The sequence below is a fragment of the Parambassis ranga genome, chromosome 1 (genome assembly GCF_900634625.1).
Source record: "Parambassis ranga chromosome 1, fParRan2.1, whole genome shotgun sequence".
In the NCBI taxonomy this organism is placed as follows: domain Eukaryota; kingdom Metazoa; phylum Chordata; class Actinopteri; family Ambassidae; genus Parambassis; species Parambassis ranga.
In genome coordinates, this window is record NC_041022.1 from 13,199,626 (window position 1) to 13,221,171 (window position 21,546).

Genomic DNA, 21,546 nt, shown 5'->3' on the forward strand with positions numbered 1-21,546 from the left:
GCCCATGCTGTGAGGGTTCACGCTGTACAACAAGAATCTAAAAGCCTACAATTACCATTTGATCCTCTGATTGGTCACAACTTAGCTGTATTGACTGACGGGTGGAGTGCAGTGCGCAATCAGCATAAGCACAGACTCTGTGATGCACACATGTTCAAGTAATTAGCCAATGGTTCAAAAGGCAAGTTTAACATGATAATTAAAATGATAGCTCAATGTCACCTGTACTACCTGAAGCATAAGGATGTACTGTGCAGTATACTACACAGTACAGTAGAACTTGCAGCCTATAGCATGAGTATGTGTGTGCGTACAAATAGCACAGAATTAGCTACAGTTGTGGAGATTCATGAGAGATCGCCTGTAGCTACTTTCTCTACAACTCAGATCTTAGCACTAGCACACACACACACATGCACACACAGTAACGGTTTTCAGCGGCAGTGGAGGAGAAGATGTGCGTCGTCATCCACCCACACACTTACCTTCACTGATGCACTGAAAACCTACAGCATTTTTGCCAAGTACCACACAAGTGCCTTAATTTCACTCACCCTCTCATTTCCTCTCTCTCCTTGTCTCTTCAGCATTCTGTGATACACTTTACACACACACACAAACGCACACACACACACAGACACATGCACACACACACACACACACACACACACACACACACGTTGTGGAGGATGTTATTCAAATCTTTTAGATTCAGTTTGCCATCAAAGGGATTTCTGCAGCGCTTTAACATTGTCAGTTTCATGACTTTTGATCAGGCCACAGAGATGTGGTGAAATATCTTTTCAGATTTTCACTGTGACCTCTGAGAGCCATAATCTGTTGCAGAAACTTCATATTCTGCATTCTTTGCTCATGTGAAGGGGAACAGCTAATAATGTTAATTATAGTCTGTTATACATAGAGGGTCTGTTTTAACCTAATCTTTGGAGTGTCAACTGACTCACTGAGGTCTGATGTGTGTGGCATGTATTATCTTATCCATATAAATTAGATGGCAGCCTGGTACATCACTCCCATAGATCAGTACCACCAAGGACCTTTTACCATGAATTTTATGTTGCCTTTAAGAGGTTTAAATGATGTGTTAGTACTTGAGTGATGCCTGTGTTTCAACTCAGCTGAACACTTTGTTGTACTGAGTGATATATTCACTCAGAAGTACCACTGGGTGACTTTGTAATTTCAGATTGCATATGAAATGTCAAAAACCTCTAAGTAGTGGCAGCACATGAGCATGACTGCTTTGAATAAAAAAGCCAGATTGAAGTCTGAGAAGTGACACTGGTGGATTTAAAATAGAAAAAAAAACAATTTGATAAGAACTTGTAATAGGGAGTCTAGTGACAAAGGCATTTGAGGAGTGCAATATTAAGAATTTGAAGCCACACCGAGGACAAAACGTCCAATGTTGCAGCCTTATAGAGCAGAAATCTGAGACTACATCTCTGGAGTGCCTTTATAAATGTTCTAACTTGAGGGGAATAACTTATAAATAAGTGGTTCCCAGTCAAGCCATGTGATAGTGACAAACATATCTGCCTCTCCATCATTATGAAAGAAACTGCTGCAGAGAGAGACAGGGTCTACAGAGACAAAGATAAACCTGCGGTGTTTCTGGTATGTCTGAGCTGTCAAGCGCACAAAGTCTGTATATTTGGTTACAGTGAACGTCTGCACTGTCGCTTGAAGCATTCGTCCATTTTCCATTTAAAGCCTGAGCCGCATTTGAGAGGAAAGTTAGATGAATATCCGCCTTTTTATTGTATCTGCACAGAGAGCCGTGGGATGGAGCGGTATCTTGGAGTGAAAGAGAGAGTGAGAGAGAGAGAACACAGATGCTCTGACTTTCAAAAAAGCCGCTTCACTCTCCAGGCAATATCACGCCACTGCGCTCCCACGCGGAGCTCACCCTGTTCCAGTGCAAAAAAACACACACACACAAATACAGTATATATATCTACACCTGTGAATCTGAGAAATGTGTGATAAAAGTGTCTCTGTGAGCACAAACTGTTGTCTGAAATCACTCCCATTGAAAGGCATTATACATGTTAAAAAACAGACATTATTTTACTGTATTTTTAAGGCATCAGCAGATGGCCCAGGACTGTTTGTACCTATGTGTGATTGTGTGATTGTGTGCATGTGTGCACTGCTCAGAGCTAGACATGTCGTAATGCCACTTAATTGTAGAACATCAAAGAGACAAGCCCTGGGGGACAAGACAGAAGTCAAAGAGACAGAGCTGTGATGAGGCTGTGAAGCTACTCTAGTTGAAGCTACATTAATAATATTCCACTGCACTGATAAAGCATGCCTGCTGTAATGGAAGTCAGTGTATTCCACTGTAATAACAACCAATTACTGTGTGTCCAAACTGATTTATTGCTCATGAAAATGCACACAGAGAACTATTGATCATGCTACATCCATGTGCACTCAGCCAGGGATTCGTGACATACAGATCGCAGTTGTGCATGGTAGTTAAATTATTAAAGATGCATTTAGAAAAGGAGAAAATAATCAAAGTGTGCACGAGTAAGGGGAGCCATCCAGTGCTGATGTTTTATTCTGTTTTAATAGTGTGCCGTCTTGAAATAAGGACAGACTCCCTGTAACACTGTAGCTATCTCTGACTTCTCTATGGAGGACAAATATAGTGCCCGTTGCCATGGTTATGACAGAGAACACATCCACACAAACAGAGCAGCGAGACCACGAGGATGCACACCTACACATATCTCTCTTTCAATCCACAAACACCACGTGTATGAGGAGGAAACATCCAGGTGTGTTGGGAGTCCATTCTGTGTATGTGTGTGTATGTGTGTGTGTGGGTGTGTGTTTGTGTGTGTGTGAGTGTGCAGCACCTGTAGGAAGAAAAAGGTTTTTTTGTTTTTCACAAGTTGAAGACAGACTCACCGTCACAGTGGGGATGGCGGTGACAAGGGAGTAGACGAGGACAGGCGATGCCTTGCTGTTGTCCTCCGGTCCTGGGTACGGCTTGGAGTAGGCTTTGTCAAAGCAGAAGAAGCCCTGGATGTGCACGGGGAAGGTGTCCGTGTACTCAAAGTAGTACGCCAACAGAACCGTCCCTGCCATGATAACCAGCTGGAAATAAAACATATTGGTTCCAGCTTTAGGATTGGATCCACAGGAGTTGGGAAAGAAAAAGTCACGCACAAAAAGAGAAGTGGAGAATACTGTCACGGTTAAAATTAAAGAAATGTTTAAAAAAAAAAAAAGAAGACGAGGAAGGAGAAATTCTTCCTTCACAGAGCAAAAATGATGGATGCCTCCGTAATGTGTAAAATGAATCAAGTGTGTGTGGAGAGATTGTGAGGGAAGAGGATGAGAGGGAGGGAGGGAGGGAGGGAGGTAAAGATAGAGACAGAGAGGAGGAAAGAGAGCAATGACAGATACAGAGTGAGAGAGAGAGAGGGAGAGAGATCCCTTCAGCAGTGTCAGTATGCAGAGTGGGAGGGTAAAGAAACAAATGGAGACCGATCAAAGAGAATAATGCTCTATGGTGGAACAGAAGAAGAGCTGAAGAAGGATGGGATGTTGGATGGGGGGGGTAAGACACAGATGGGTGAAAAAGAGCAAAATGGGGGAGAAAGAGGGAAAGAAGAATTGCACGTGTGTGTTTGTGTGCATAGATCTCTGCAGGTTAGCACCATTCTGACATTTATAAATTCCAGCTGTATGCAAAGCACAAGCCATGAAGCATAAAACATGACCTTCATAACTGTTAAAATATATTAATAATAAATGTATATTTGCAAGTCATAAGAGAATGTGAAGGAAGAGAGGGGGATGATAAACATCCCAAAAAAGGCATGCTATTCTGCACAGATGAGACAGATGCACAAGTAATTATTCATTTATACTCCAGTAAACAGCATACTTTGCCAAGTTCCCTACACGAAAACCCAACTGCGACGTCTCCAAATCTGTAACTGAAAAGGTTTGTGCGATATTTGTTTGCCCTCTGAGGATGGCCCAAAAATAAAACTAAAAATTAAAAGAAAGTTGAAATACAGTGGCGGCGGCTGATTAGTTGCATCATAATCTGCCGCCTAAAATGTTCTCTAGATGAACTTCTATTGTGAGTGAAGGACAAACTTATCAGCAGCAAAACATGAAGAGCCTCTCCTGGCAGGCTGAGCTGGTTTTTAGCTATGAGGATAGCCAGGCATGACAGAAACTGCAGCATGGCAGCAGTTAGTAACACGTTCCTCTTCTACCTTACAGAGGTTATAGTATATAATAATAATACAATGAAAACATATAAATGACCCTAATAACAAATAAAACAGAACTGGTGCATTACAGATATCCATTTGTTGTTCTGTGGGAATTCAGTTTCCTTGGCCTGGCTTTCATCCAGGCCAGGAAGTGAGGAGGCAGGACTCATATTGACGTTTGTGTGAAATCAAATTAAGTCAAATTAATTACGTTATTGCTGGTAGACCTTTAACCATGAAACCCATCCATTTGAAACCTTCACTGATTTTGATTCCCCCCCCCCATCAAATGTATTAGCAATCATTTACTCTCTGGAAACAGATCTCTAATTCTTTAACTTTTAGCATTTGATACAACACATCCTAACAAAAAATGTGTGTTGTTGACCTGTGATGATGACCTGTCACATGTGAGTGTTTTGTGCTGGTATTCTGTTGTGTGTATGTCTGTTATGTTTGTCTCTTCTCGCTCTCCAGGGTACCATGTGCACGTCCGGAGAACCAAGTGGATCAACCACAACTGATTCCGCTTGGTTCTCATCAGCACGCCTATATCAACTGGCAGTGTGCACATGACCGGGGCCAGTGGGTCAACTTGTGGGCACGCACACGAAGCGTCTTTGGTCTGTCCAGAGGGACGAGAGCAAGATGATCAGTACTGATCCTTTCAGTTGTGCTGTTGTCGTTTTGTGATTTATTTTATTAAATAAATTGACGGTCATCGTTTCCATCTCCTGTCTCTTCCTCAGGCCCGGGTAACATTATTGTTGCTTCCCCTCATCCTCTGGATTAACCGGGGAACGTAACATGAGTTTAAAGAAAGATTATGGTTTGGTTTTATATCACATTTTACCAATTAGTTTAATGTGCCCCTAAAACAACATAAAAAGCCAAAGTTTCACCTCTAACTCATTCCTTATAGTTAGACATTACCCATTTATGCTCATTTATTTATTTGACATTAGATTTCAAGAGATTTAATGGAGAATCTTCTGGATTCTTCACAGCACTTAACAGGAAAGAGTTCACAGTGACAGATGGCTGCAAACTTGACAATCCACTGAGAAAATGTCCTCCAGCATGTTTATCCTCGTCAGCAAAGTGACAGAGAGCCCACATGGACTAAAACTATAGGGAGACTTGTTATGTGCAACACTTTGCAGTTTTATTACATAGTGAACATGCAAAGGAGAGAAGAGGAAGAGAGAGAGAGAGAGAGAGAGACAGTGACCTGGTTTTATTGGCTTTCATTACATTTTAAGCTCTGCTGTCTGATGCTAAATTTCTGTGGATGATTCCCTACATGAACTGCAAAATCAAATAATTGATCTGTTGCCAATGGCAACACACAAATTTAACCTATCTGAATCTGTGTATGGGAGTCATTTTTGTCATCTCACAGAGTGTTCCCAGAGAACAAAGCATCATGCTCGAGGGATGCAGCTGATGACAACACACATGTGCCCTGAGGCCCTTATAGTAAAATCACAAGGGACACAGAAACTACACCAATACCCACAACCTTGACAAACACCTGCAGCCGGTACAGGCTGAGAATATCAAGCAGCTCAGCTATGATGTTTCCATTTATACAAGCTTTGTGTGTGTTTCAGTGCGTGGGTGTATTTCCATGTGCAAGAGTGTGTGTCTGTCTGTAGGCATGTGGGTGCATTCCCATGTCTGTGGAGGAACTATGACACAGGCACGCTGTGTTGAGCATTTCTTTCCCTCATCCATTCCTCACTTCTCACCGAGCTACAGAAGGCTGGAGGGAGGGAAGTGTAGAGAGGGTGTAGAGAGGGTGGAGGAGGAGGAGGAGGAGAGAGAGAGAGGGAGGTCTACAAGCAACCATCAAAGTTTAAACAAACATTTGAAGACAACTGCAGAAAGGCATCCGGTGAGATTATGCATGTCATTTTGGGATGACTGTTTATTGATTGTGCTGTCAGTCTGACAGTCAAACAACCAGACATGACACACGTTAAAGCACCATGTTAAATCATGACTAAAACTCATAAGCTCCCCTACACACAGTCATACCTTTACATTCATATAAACTGGATTATGGCCTCCCTCCTGAACACGGGCTTCAGGCTCATGTAGCATAGGACATCTCATTTATTTTCCATCCCACTTTAATAAATAACCGCCTCCCTCTAGACTCTGCAGCCACAGCCAGTTTGTCTAAATATCCATAAAGGTCAAAGCAGCTCCAAGTTGATAGTTTCTAATTAGCACCAAGGCACATCCTGCACAAGTCACCTTGGAGTATTCATCTGCATAAAATGATTTCTCAAACTTCGTGTGCACGTATGAAACCGCTGACAAAGGGTCACAGGGGGTCAGGACAGGCCAGCTTGGTTCTGTCACATGTCGTTTCCACACATGCTTACAGGCAGCTTCTTAAAGGTGCCATGCTATCATCAGAGCACATTTTCTTTCTTAAAAGCTTCTCCACCTCTGAGATCAAATCAATGAGGTGATTTTTGGGTGTTAATATGAAACTAGATTTCTATGTCAGTCTTTCTGTTGTTCTGTTAATTGCTGCTACAAAATAGATCAAACAAAACCAATAATTTTCCCATCTGAGAGCAAGATGATCGAATGTTGTGTCTCTCTGTCTTTGGTCGATATTATATCCTCCAGTATCATAGCCAGGTCTAAAAGAAGCTGGCATGAAATACATGAGACGTACATTTTACTGCATCAAATTGCACAATTTTAGGCTTACAAACTCCTGGAGGCACCCATCAGCCTCGCTATATCCAAAGCATGTTGATAAGACAATAACAATGAACAGATAATCCAACTAGCTGCTGACTGATTTCTTTCACCTCCAGTGGAAGCTCACTTTAAAAATGGTGTAAAGCAACATCCTATTCATGTTAAATGACAAAAAAAGTTGACTGTATTGATGTTTTACATCTCAGAGGACCTCTCAGTTATCCCTCATTCTGTTTAAAGTCAAGAGAGTTGGCAGTGTGAAATAACCCTGACAGAGAGTATCACAGAGAGGCAGCGACCTCATCTTTTAACTATCAAATGTCACTTCAACGGCACATTAGAAATTCAATGGCAATGTACATTTTTTTCAAGAAAGAAGGAAAAGATGGTGATTAGATGCACTTAATCTGGCACTGTTTCAACCACACACACACACACACAGGTTTATAGAATAAAGAGGTATTACAAGTTTAGGTCCTAAAATCCTCCAGTTTAAATATAGCTACAGGACTGAACCAGAATTTTAATAAAAAAAGGTGGGAGATTTAAGTAAATGACCTATTTCCTACTGACCCAGTAAACTAAAAGAAAATATCAAGCTGCGTAATTAAGGTTTAATGCTCATACCTCTGCACTTCAAAGGGGGTAAAAGCAAGAAATCAAAGATGCTAATACAGGGCTCATGGAAAATCTCTTGCATTTAAAAGCCCTTCGACTGAAAATGAAGACAATAAAGTGTTACAATATGAATGCATGTGTAAGGAAAGGTGAAAATGTCTGCTGAGGGGTTGAACTGTGAGCTCACATCTACCCAGATGGCAGAAAAGTCAACTGATAAAGTCAAGCATGTTTGTGAGAATGTGTGGATGGAGGCTGGTGTCGAGAGGACAGCGCCCTGCTGGGAGACACTGAATGTCACACTGGTCAGGGTGAACTGGAGACACGCTGCTTCGCTTTGCTCTACATGTCTGCTGCGGTTTTTGAATGAGTCCACAGAAACCTGCAGGATGCTGAGTAATGCTACTTTCTCAGAAAGACTTAAGCTTTTCTTTTGCACCACGTTAAGCACATTCAGGGGACTGAATTCTCTCACTTTTGAGGCAAGAAGCTTCTCCTCCGTTGTCTCGGTTACCATGGTGATGAGCCCACATTAGACATGCACTATATTCAGACAACCACATGGGGTTTGCTTTTACTCAGGAGACTGGGGTTCGAGCAGTTGTCATCACCAGGAAAAGGTAATACGTGGTCAACATTTTCAAATCTTGGAAATGACCGTTGGCTACATATCCGTGCACGATGTTATATTACATTATTATAATTCATTTGTTTAGTATTTTAACCCAAACTACAATTGCCTCTGATTTGTGAGGATGTGTTAGCCCACATCAAGAGTGTTCAGGGCCTGAACCTGTGGTCAACTGGGCTGCTCCCCACTTGTGTCTTAATGGTTTCTGATTAGGTATGCCAGCTGTTAAATAACATGGTGACTTTAAATTAGCTTTAAGTGTGAGTGTGCAGACAAAAGTGTACATCGTATCTTGCCCACAGCCAGGTGGGATGAAACAGCATGCTGTTTGCTTTTGTCAGAAAGGATAAATACAATTTTTTCTTTTCCATTTTTTGTGTTTGTCCAGGGTGACGAGTCCCACTTGAGACGCTGCCAAATAAGACCATGAGATTTGATGACCTACTATTGCATAGAAATCACTAGCCCTTACCATGGAAATAATAATGGTAATGATAACTGAGATCTGAAGAGCCTGGATCAATTAGACATTTTACATTTTTTCACTGAAAACTGAATATATATATATATATATATATATATATATATATATATATATTGTAAGTAAAGCATTCTTTGATCAAGTCACCGCTAAATGTTTATCACCTTCCCCATCATGCTACTAAATAACTTGTCTAATTTCAATATGTTGACTCCAACAATTACCCAAACAAAAAACTGACATCATCAACAGAGATACCTTCAATGATAGTGTCACACTGCTGGTTTCACACAATTACTCTCATCATGCTGTTCACTTCAGCCCAAAAATCTGCGCTGCATTAGCAGGAGATGCATCTCTCCCCTCTTTTTTCTAGTCTGATTTGATTTCCTGATGAGCTCCTATAATTACTTAGCTCAGGTGATTAGCAACAAAGATTTTATCTTCAGCAGAAAGCAGCAAAGGATGGTGGTGATTTTTCCAACAGCACACACACACACAGACACACACACAGAGTATAGTGACACAAACTGCTGCACCAAAATTATACACTCTACGCTTCTCTCACACCAGATAAATCACATGTTGGAGCACACAGAAGCCAAAAATACAAGGTGAGGCGTGTTATGGAATCAACACGGATAACAAGCAAATGCTTGACTGCCGCCTGGTGTCAATGGATTGTATTACAACACACTGAGCTGAAGACAAGTGCAAGATAGATGAGATATAGAAGAGTGGACGAGCCAGAGGGGCACAGCGCCTTAAAGAGAGGACTGGGACAAGCAGCAGAGGCAAAGAGGAAGAAGATAAACAGACAGATAAAACAGTTAATGAGACATTAGTATATCACAGAATGCAGCAGGGCAAAGCTGAGCGTGCCACTGGGAAATAAAACTAAGCACAGAGGAGGGAAAATAACAGAGGAGAGGAGGTGCAGGAGAGTAAATGAGGATATATGAGAGAGAAGAAGAGGGGTGAAGTAGAGAGAAAGGTAAAACTTAAAGAGGGAGTGAGGGAAAGGAAGAAGATCAAAGCCGGCATTCATCTTTTGGGCATTCAAATGCCCTCCCCCTCTCACTTCTCCCAGATCTTTTGTTTGCTTGATTACTGGGTGTATTTTATCACCATGCCTTGTTTATCTTAAACTCATCTGTCTCTCTCTCTCTCTCTCTCTCTCTCTCTTCCATTATCTGTCAGAATCGTCTTTTCCTCCATCATTTTCAAACCCACGCTCTACCCTTCTCGCTGCATTCCCTTCCACGTCTCTCAGTCATCCTCTCTGCCAAAACTCTGTGAAATCTGCTCTGGCTCTCATGCACACTTTGTCTCTCTGCATCTACAGTATGTGCTGCATTCTCATGACTCCCTTCATCCATTCTCCTTTCACCTTTCCCTGCCGACACACAGATGCACGCAGAGCTTCCTTGTGAACAGTGCACTACACAACCGTGAATAGCACATTTAAATCGTTCAAAACTACACACACACACAAAGAACAGTCACATAATTCCACAAAATCCCCAGTCCTCACACATGCCCCCGCATCTTACAAATGTGGAGGAATTAAAGCAGATGCAGGCTTGTTCCCAGAATAAAACCCTACAGTGCAATTAAAGGGTTTAATTCTAAAACTCTCTACTTAAGAATATAAACATATTTTTTTTTTATAAATAAACAATTGTCCAAATACACATGGTTTTAAAATTGCAGCAGAGAATTACATTCAAAATTTTGTGATTTTTTTTTCAGCAGTATAACATATATCTCACAATTTAGGTATTTAATCGCCCTTATTCAGGGCAACCTCCCGCAACTGGGAATCAGTCTGCATTTCTGAATCCTATAATTGCATGTAGCTCAGAATGAAGGAAGAGCGTGGGAGGATTATATCTTAGATAAGGAATTTTATTTTTGAGACATATACTCCAGAAAGGATCTTATTCTACTGATGAAATAACTGCAGAAGCCAGTAAGGCAGCTTATATGAAGCTATAATACTGTAAATTGTATCTATCACAACCCTCTTCATTAAAGTGATAACAGGCAGAAGGCAGCACGGTTAACAAGTGTTTCAAACATCTACCAAGAGTACTAAGAATTCCCAACGCAGCAGCCAGCCAGGCAGGTGCTATTCATGGATTCTACGATAATGAGGGAATGTGAGAGTGAACTGTTACAGCGTCTTTGTTGAGGTGTGTGTGCTGCAGAGGGAGGGAATTCACAAAAATAATCTGTGAGGATTTTAAAAAAAAATGAGCATAAAACTCACCCAGAAATTAATCTTATGTGATGTTATGAAAATGGATTATATTTTTTTTCTGTCTCGTTTGTAAGACATGTCAGCAGTGACTTAATTGATCATAACAAGAGAGGTTAGGGATCATCGTGGGTTGGATAATAGAGAATGGCTCACAGGGCTGTGGAGCTGCAGTAACATTAATGGATGCTTCAAACAGGGGGGTTGTGAGTATAGTTCGGTGGGAAGGGGGTGGTCTTCATCTTGCTACAAGTAAAGCTGTTTGGAGCGAAACATATTTAGAAAAGAGTAAACAGACACAACAAATGCAGTGCCTGGAGGTGTAAGATGTACTGAGGCGGTTTCAAACCCAGCAGGGAATAAGAATGAAGTATGAGCACACAAAGCAGAAGATGCTTTGTTGTAGGCATCTGTGGGCCAAATTTAGGATTCCACTTATTAAAGGAAACCTATGTGCAGTGCAGCATTAACACCAAAAGAGAGAAATGATATATTGTCAACATGCAAGGGCACCCCGTGCGCTGAAAATACTTCTGATCAGACACAGGACAGATGAAATAATAGTTTCATCTGCAACCATTAGGATGAACTCTGCCTCTGTATTTACTAATACAGTCCCAGAAAAGTACTTTGCAGCATATACTTGGGCTGAAGGTCTAAATGTTAAGTCATAGTTTAATAATAATATTTATTGTAGAGATTTGCAGTTGTTGATTCTTTTGCCTACTAAAAATCTTTCTAAACATTATTTAATGAAAATTAAATTATTAAATAATAATTTCCCCATTGTGGGACTAATAAAGGTATTCTTAAGGTATACTTAATCTTAAGTGTTACATCCATGTAAATAGTTCCACAGTAATGTCAATGATAAAGCTGCTGTCATGATTGCTGCTTCTTCTTCGTCTTATTTCTTGGTTTTTGTTGCTTTAAGATAAGAATTGTTTCTGTTTAATTTAGTTTTGATTTCATTTCTCAGCTGTTATTTTCAGTATGCTTCCTGTTTTATTTTGAAAATCTTGTTTCCCTGTGTGTTTCTGTGTGTTTTACTTCCTGTTGTGTTCCTTCCATTCTTGATTACCTGCCTCGCCCTAATTGTTCTCACCTGTGTCTTGTTTCCTCTTGTATATTTGAGTCCTGTGTTCTCTTTGTGTTTTTTTGTGGTTGGTTTGACTTCAGTTGACTTCAGATTTTTGGTGGTTTGGTGTTTTGCTTTTTGGAGTTTTTGGACTTCTTTCTTTGTGATTGTCTTTCTCTTTCTGTTGTATTAGTTTTTTCTTGGGTCTTGGGTCCTCACTGAACTCTAAACATATCAGCTCCCTTAATGCCCACAATCATAAAAAGAACATTGACAGATGTGTCTGTTGAGCACAGATTCATCATCATCAAAGAGCTCAGGTTACCATGCACGTGTAATAAGCTCATATGTAGCCTCTCTGAAATGTGTTTCCTTTTAATGTTAACTTCTGCTGATGAAGTTGCTTTGATTTATGCTGTGACTGAATAAATGAGGAAATAAAATGGCGACACTTGAATGATGTTAACATAGTAAATGAAACAGATGCAGATGACTTGACTGCAGTTTTACATTCAGTGGCTCGCATCACTTCAGTGGCTTGAAAGCAGAGCTATTGCTAATCCAGCTTTTTCATTACACATGTGAGAACAGAGTCAAGGGAGGAAAAGGTGAAAGTGATTATAGCTGCTTCCAAAGTCATTCCCCTTGTAGCTAGAAAAGAGGTAGCACTGCCAACTTGAAGAAACTCAAATATCATTTAATGTACACAGATAGCAACTTTTATCTAACATTTATAAAACAACATATTCACAAAATACTATTATTATTATTACTACAGCTTTCATTTTTGTCAGGAGACATATTATTGACTATTAAAAATAACTTAGCAGACAAAAATTGGACTATTCACAAGAGAAGCTGTAGGAAATGAGAGATGCACGCAGGACATGAACTAACACCTCTGAGTATCATCTGAGACAGCATAAGCTGTAGACCTGAAATATTATGTGGTCTGATGCTCAGCAGTCTGTTTATTTTACAGAGCTCGCTGTGCCACAGGAGGATGCAGCCAACGAGGCGTGAGGAGGGAGCACAGAGGAGGAGGCTCAGCTAGTCTGAGCTGGCAGTTGAGGCTGAACAGCAAAGCTGGAAAAACCTGAATACATGCTGCAAAGGCTTGCTGCCACGAATTAGTAGCTACAGTGCATCCATTAACAGTAATGATTATCACGTCTTAACGTGCTGCTGATACCACACACACTGTGTGTTGTAAGCTTCACTCAAGCAGTCTGCTTGTATGCAAATGCACAAAGTATGCCTGGCCTGGATCACGACAACTCAGAACTCCAACCCTCCACTGTCAAACTCAAGTCAGGAGCCAGTGGTATCAGAATGACTTTTTAAGAGGATCCTTTGAAGCCCTGCCTCTGTGAGGCCACAGACCGGCCTCTTGTGTGGCTTCACAGCATGACAGCAGCAGCGACAGCAGCAGCGAAAAACAAGTGAGAGCAGCAGAAGACACAGAGAGCAAGGCGACTTATCTACTTTCTATTATGTTGGTTTCATCCCATGCAGCAAAAATTCTGTATTTTTTTTTCTTATTTGCAGGAAAGTGATAAGGCTGCTTCTCGCAGTTTGATCTTTTAGAGGAATAAAACGACTGGGACACGGAGTAGAGAGCAGAACCACAGAGAGAAGTGTGGAACAGAGGGGAAAAGAGATGCACTTAGACACCAGATAAAAGCAGGGATGAGCTGACAGTGACTGAGAAAGAGGAAAAAGGCCATCGTTGAGCAAACGATAACAGAGGGAGCAGCAGACACTGACAGACACGGGGTTAGACTGTGAGCAAAAAATAACGGAACAAGAGGGAATCAGCTACAAGATCAGAAGAGAGGAAAGGGAATAAGACTGGGCGGTTGAATTGAGAAGAACTGGGTAATGAGATGCTAATGTAACAACAAAGGAGAGAGTGCCCTCCGGGGGGAGCTGTGCTACAGCAAGCTGCTTTAGTACGAACACAGCAGAGTGGGGTGGGGAGGTAGTGGGGTGTGTGTGGGTGTTTTGGGAGGGGATTTAATTTTAAAATGCCCTTTATTAAACTGCTGCAAAGCACACAGATTCATTCAGGTGAGGATTCACAGATTAAAGTCAAAGCACATTCACATCACCTCAAGCTGTGTTTAAAAACAGGCCCACCCTCAGAGATGTGGGGGCACTAAGGTGACAAAATTGGAAGAAACACCCACCCCGAGGTTCACATCATCACCTCTCCTGTCTGGGATGTGAATGAGGTGAGCACGAGGGCAAAGTCTTCTAAGGAAAGAAATCAGTCCAAGCAAAGTGGAGACAAACACAAACATAGAAGATGAAATGATGGAGACCCACAGGAGGAAACATGAAGATGGACTTAAGGAGGAGATGGAGTAAAGGGGGAGTAATGGAGAGAGATCTGTGGTGCAAATGATGTAATTACTTAAGGGAAAGAGAGCTGAAGAGGAGTGATTGTGAGAAATTGTGTGAAAGGAGTGACTGGGCAGGACTCAGGGGACTGTTAAAGAGAATACGAAGGAGAGGAGGAGCACCTCAGACACACAGAAGCATCGTCTGAAGGTCTTATGATGAAGAAAATGAACCAATACCAACGCAAAGAAAAGAAACAAGAAAATAAAATAATGGAATGTTTTAGAGCCATGGATGAAACTTACCAGGATTGTGGGATATTTGTACTGTGGGTTTGGTGATTTTTGAGGTTGTGCATGGAAGTAATGAGTATGACCTGAACAGAACGTTGTGAATTAGCAGAAAGAAAGAAAAAATGAAGAAGAGCAAGGCTAAGAAACAGCCTTGAGGAGATTATGGTGGTGCTATCAAAAAAAAACTCTGAATGAGAACAGCATTTCACAAAATAGGTTTTTTTTTGTGTTGTCAGAAAAGTGTCCATACCATCATCTCTTTTCTTTGCCTGCAGGCTCTGTCTTCTATTACAAAACGCACATTTTTCAAAGTTACCAGTCAACTTTCTATAACTCCATTTGACTCAACAATTTATTTTTAACTTGAACAAGAATGCAAAAAATGCTAATTCAGCCCATTCTGTTATTGCAGCTGTATAGCTCAGAGGAGCTGCAGGCTTGGAGCGTGTTAGCAGTGGCACGGGCTAATTGGGTTTCCGTTCTTAATTAGGCCTATTAATTAGGAAATGCAGCTGAGGCCATGAGTGCTCCACCAGGTCATTTAGGGATTACAGGGAGGCAGGAGAAGAGCCGTGAGAAGAGCAGGAGCTTATGAGGTCACTGGAGAGGGCCTTCCAGATTGATCCCCTCACCATCCTGCTGAATGTTATCACTAAGTGATTCATGGACTGAGGGTAATTATCCAGTTGTGACAGTATAATCAAATCAATCACTCCTTTTGGGAGTCAGTGAATTGAAAATAGAGCCTGCCAATGCATGCAATTTCCCAACTCATTGTTGTTGTTAATCTGCCATGAGAAACACGTGAAATGATGGAAGGAAGCAGGGAGCATTCACAGGCACGAGACTGTAAAATGAGTCCGTCAGTCTGCAGGTGGAGTCTGCCATCTGGACATGTAGAGTTTTCCTGAAGATGTTTTGCTGCTTCATCAGCTTCATCAGCTCGTTCCAACTGATGAAGCTGCTTGGAGGAGCAGCAGCTTCAGCAATGTTCACTCCGTGTGACTCTAACTTCCTCCAGGTTTCTAAAAATCTCCATTATAACAAATACACAATCTGAATCTCTGGTTTTATAACAAAACTACAGTTTAAAACTCTTAATTTGTCCAAATCATCATTTCATAAATTCACTGCTACTAAGAGAAAGGCAGAAGGCCAACTTTTTTTTTTAAATCAGGCTCTGATGAGCCCAACAAGGGACCCCAGTACTGTAGAGAAGGGGAGATTGATAACTCTGTGGCCTAAGGATGATAAAGTCAATTTCAGGAAACCAATTTATCCACATAGTCCCCTCAGACAGTTCCACACTTAATCTCGCAGTCGCGGAGCATCATGATCTCTCCTTTGTAGAATCAAAGAAAATGGTCCACAGCAGCACTTATGTCATCAAGTGCTTTCAAAATGGCACCCACAGAGCTTATTCTTCATCTTGGGAACAGGTAGTAGTGTGAGGGGGGAAGTCAAATGTTCACATACACACTTCATAATAACTGTGGACCTTGGGTCTGCAACTTTTCTCGTCTCAGCTTCCAGTTTTGAAACATCTTTATTTTGCTGCTGCAGTCTCTTGTTATTCATCATTATGTCAAAGAAGCCCACAAGAGATGACAGCACCCTCAGTCATTTACTTCCTGCGTAATTCACAGGTTTAGTTGCACGTGCATGTAATGAGTGTAACAAACGTACCAATCTCCCCTCATATCATTTTCCTTTGACACATACATATGTTCACACTCACCTCCACAAAGAGGAAGCAGGGCACGATGTATGTGCTGGTTTTCTGAAGGCCTCTGTCCAAGGGAAGGTTCCCCATCGCCTTCCTCTGTGCTGCTAGGCGACTGTCAATCATCTGTGGGGTCAAAGGTCATTGTAAAGTTCAGTCTCCATGATGTGTAGTGCTTGTGTGAAATAAACTATTTAAGTAAGAAGACGTTTGCAAAATCTAAAACCTAAAATGGTGAACTTGACATTACAAAAATCTGTAAATACATAGACACAGGCAATCAGGAGACAGCCTCACCCTGACTCAGCCTGAGGGCTTGGCTGTGGATCATAGTTATAGCTTGACATGTTTGTAAGAAGGAAAGGCCAGACTGGCACTTTGTTCAACTTTGTGACAACAATGAGTCAATAAACAGTTCTTCCAGTTCCAGGCGATACAAGAGTGTGAGTAGTAATCTATTTATATCGAGCGCCTAAAATACAACTTAGAATTTGATATTTTACACAGCTACAGAAAAGCCCAGGATTAAGAGCCGCATTGTACAGTTTACTTTATTTCTGTGGGTTTTCATGTTTTAGAATATTTAGTAAAAGTAAAGAAAGGAGCACATGTGGCCAAAGAAGCTACAGAAACTAAAAGTATAATGGAGCATCCATAAACTGTTCCTATAGGCCAAATAAAGTGCAAGTTTGTGCATACAGTTGGAAAATGCAATGACTAAATCATGAGGATGAACAATCCTATCTCTATAATCCTTTTTTATTTATTTAAGTTAATTTTAAGGTACAATGGTATCATCAGTGTGTGTGTAATTACTTTCAGTACCAGAAGGGGGAGTCGAATTTCCTCCACTGTAGCTTTAAGGGTGATACAGAGCATGACGGCTGTCTGTGGGAGCTGCATTAACTCCAGCAAGCTTTATTGTATTTTTATGTTATGGGTTCTCTCATACGTTTCACAATTAATTATAATGTATTTAACATGTATTATAAGTGAGATGTTGCTTTGCACATTCTGATAATTAATAAGGGAACTGATCAAGCAATTAATGAAGTTATTAGTATATTTTAATGAAGTGACCCAACAGAAAATAACAGCTACATAAGTAATTAATTCTTTCACACAGGATTTGTGTTAAAGAATGAGACTCTCTGCATGATGAATGCTTTTACTTTATCCATGCCAACCCTCCACTGAGCTGTTTTTTTTCTTCTGCAGGAGGAAACAAAGCTTTACTCAGTATCACTAAATCAGGTCGAGGATGTGTTTCTCTCACACATTCACAGATGTGGCGCCACTTACGTGAGATCAAACCATCACCGTGAACAACACAAGCACCATGTGTCCATCTTTAATCATAATGAGGACGCTTTAATAATGTGCCATCCACTGGGGGACTTTGAAAACCGCTGCTTGCCCTTGTGCTTTATAATTGAACAGATAATTATGTCTGAGCACAAAGAGAGCAACGATCAATAAAATATGAAAACATACGTGTTGTCACTTGTACATGTTCACACACATTGAACACTCACCAATCTGCAGATACCCAATTAAAAAAAAACATTCTGCGCACACATACACACACCAGTACAGGTAGGCAATCAAAAGAATTGGGGGGGAAATGAGGTTGAAAAGGAGGAGAAGTAGAGTGGAAACAAAGGAGCGGTGATCAAAAACAAAAGCCTGACAGAAAGAGATGAGAGAGAGACAAAGTCATGATGCAGACGTTCGGAGACTCTTCAGAAGTAGAGAGGGTGGGGTGAAAGCCAGCAGACTCAGCAATGGGAAATAATAGCGACTGGGGGATAACAGGTAAAAGTTGAAGGGAAAAACATCTTCAGTCCCCAAAGTGAGAACGAAGAGGAAAAAAATGGGAAGAGACGTTGAGGAAAGTAAGAGTGGCTTACATGAGATGCTCAGGGCTTTCTGACATGCAAATGACTGCACTCATACTAAACAATCTCAGCTTCCGCTCCCTTTTAAGTTTAGGAAAGCCTCAAAAGGCATTTAGATACACCCTCTTTGATTAAAACAGCATAAGAACTGCAAACTTCGAATCATGATTATTATCAATCATGAAGAAAAAGCCTTCAGCAATCTTCAGTATAATTTTATTCACTCACAGACCGATTGGTTTTCCTCTCAGATATCAAGCTTATTCCCTCATCTCCTTGACAACAATTATCTCGCTGACTTTATGGCCGAGGGCGAATCTCTGCTGCATTGTCAGCCCTTTCCTCAATCAATGGTCGTTACAGGCGAGAGGGGAGGAAGCATCTTCACAAAGTTGGAACTCGTCCATGCCTTTAATGTGCACCTGAATCCCTATCAGTCATGTTACAGAAATGATATAAGAGGATACATCTTGTTATACAAAGTGCAGATTTGCACGAAAAACAAGGAAAAGATGTCTGTTCAATACTAATGAAATATGCTTTCGAGGGTTTTATAGTATATGTCTTAATAAATAAAGGATTAAAGATGTACTGTACTCCCAGAAACAGGAATTCACTTAGATCTCCTCTCATATGGAACAGTTTAATCTAACGGAAAATTTTAGCTCATACATGCATGGTATCAAAGTGTGCAGATTTCTGAACGAGAAGCAAGCTGAAAATCAAAGACGGGGTGCTCAAACTTAGAATTTTCTATTAAAACATTGATGTAAAATGGTGTACACCTATGTGTGCAGCTACAGAAAATACAGAAGTGAACTCACTTCTGAGGGACCACCTTCAAACGGTCCTTTTGCACTGAGCGCATATTTTTTGCATCATTTTAAATTCTGCAATTAAATGACATTATTCAGAAAAAAATGTCGTTATAATAAAATAAGAGTTGTATTTTGTTTTCTAAGGACACATCTATATCAGATGCTTATATTGTTAATTAATATTAGTGCATGTATTTATCATTTTGTATTATGGTGAGCAATCATTGCAATAAAATAGCAATACATCAGTTTGCATGTATGTTGCATGCCTGTTGTAGGAGCCATGAAGTTAATATGTAACTGGTCGTACGGTTTTTACCGCTGACACGTTTTTTCTGTTTTGTAATCATGATCAAATACGTTTGGAACGGGAACCTCACCCAAAGATTATGATGCATCAAACGATTCATTTTGGAAATAATAGCGCGTAGGAAACAACATCCCCTGCACCCAACCGAGTGGCTGAAGGCTGGTAAAATAGCTACTACACCATTTGTGTCTAAGCCAATTTTCAGTTTTAATGTCATTATTATCTTTCATCCTTGTTGATTCCAGCCATTTGAAGCAGGTGTTTTCAGTTGACACCGATCCATTTCTGGGATGGGAAGTGAAGTCTACAGTTCTGCAGTTCCACGAATGGCCACCAGGAAAACATGAGGTCAATATTTAAGTCCCTGAAAATGAAACATGTCAGTCCTGGTCCTGATGGTAGTCAAAAATGGCGAGAGAGCATGATGTGTTTAATGTTATGTATTTGTGTGTTTTAAGATGATCTTAACCTAACCACTTACTCCCTCTTTAATGCTTTAACCAGTCATTTTGGGTGCCACATCCAACCACGATTAAAAACGAAGGCCATCTGTGGGTGAAAATGAGAGTGGAAATAAAACAGCTTGTGATGTCAGGGGGCTTGAACCTCAGACTCCTGAGTGACAGTCCACCACATTGCATAACCACTCACAGTCCTCCACCCACCTGCTAACTCAGACTCTTGCGGCTTTATTGGTCCCACATTCAGATGGCATAGATGTCATTATGTTCTATTAACTAAAAGCATGTCTGGCGGGTGTATTATCAAGCAAATGTTGCATTATTTTTTTTTTGTGAGGATATGTGTTAACTGAATGAATCCCTGCGGACCTGTATAAAATATAAATGTCCAACTTTACTTAGAAATGAACAAGCTAAATGTTCCTCTGAAATGAAAAAATCTGATGCAAAATGTTCCGGGGTATTAGTGTTGATGGTGTCTGTTGGATGTGCAGAGATCATTTCTGCACAAATCATCCCAGGGGCACTCACAGTATTCACAAACCTCAATTATCTGGAAAATGATGTGGCTCGTGGCAGTTTACAGATGAATCCACACAACATGAAGGGGTTTGTTTATGGCCTCTAATGGTCATCAAATCTAAGAAATGTTGTACTAATCATTGAACACTGCAGAATATGGTCTACCCATTGTGTTTCATGTGTGTTCACGCTGTGGTTCATATATGTATCAACCTGCCTCCCTCCTCTACAACACATCTGCCTCACAGGAAACACCACCTCTCTGCTTCTATACACTGTAAGCTGCCGCTGCACAGCGGGAGGTTTTTTTTAAACAGCACACAATAATAGTAAGTAAAAACAGAACAGGCTGCACAAGTTGAGGCAGGAGATAAAAAAGATACATGCACACAGAGAGGATTGTGCTGTAAATACAGTAACTGCGTCTTCCTTTGCATATATTCATCTTCCACAGCAGTAAGAAGCAATCAGGCATAAGGATGCTGTGACAGATTGCCTCTTGTGCTGCTGTCCATGTTGTTCACTATGATATGCATCCCTTAAGCCTCACACTGGCATCACAGCAACAAAAGACTTACTATCTCACCCATACACAGGTGCACACACACATTTTCATATAGGCTGATATCCACACAAATGTATGCACTGGTCACATTTGTACACACACTCACACAACTGAGCATTATTTTCAGTAGTTGTTGCATGTAAATTTGGATGTCAGTCCAACAAGTGGTGCCACACTGTGGATATTGTGTGTGTGTGTGTGTGTCAGAGAGAGTGAGGAGAAAGAGAGAGAGAGAAAATTCCTGCTGTGCTGCTCCCCAGGTTCGACAATGTGGGTCATAAAGATGCACAACTGCAGCCGCACACTCTTTCTCTCTTTAACACACACACACTCACACACATTAGGAGAAAACCCATTGAACAGGTTTGAGAAACTCTCACCTTAAATCTCTCTATGTTGGGAGCTGCTGCACAGTGACCGCTGCCTCCTCAGAGTCTCCCGTCTCTAGGAGGATTTGCTCCTGCAGCGGACTCCCATTCTGTGGTTTTGTTGTGGTCTCAGCTCTTGCTTCTTTTTCTTTTTCCCCTTCTCGTCTCTTTCAAAGCAAAACCGC

At 41.0% G+C, this 21,546-nt stretch overlaps 1 protein-coding gene across 1 annotated transcript in view; it reads right to left on the reverse strand.

Annotated features, from left to right (window-relative positions):
* The window catches only part of plppr2b (phospholipid phosphatase related 2b), a 36,320-nt gene extending 14,774 nt beyond the window's left edge, over window positions 1-21,546 (reverse strand). The window contains exons 1-3 of the mRNA XM_028405794.1: window positions 21,374-21,546; window positions 16,435-16,545; window positions 2,944-3,132 (exon numbers count right to left, since the gene is read on the reverse strand). Coding sequence (XP_028261595.1) covers window positions 2,944-3,132; window positions 16,435-16,545 — 300 coding nt within the window. The 5' untranslated portion in view covers window positions 21,374-21,546. The remainder of the gene's footprint in view (window positions 1-2,943; window positions 3,133-16,434; window positions 16,546-21,373) is intronic.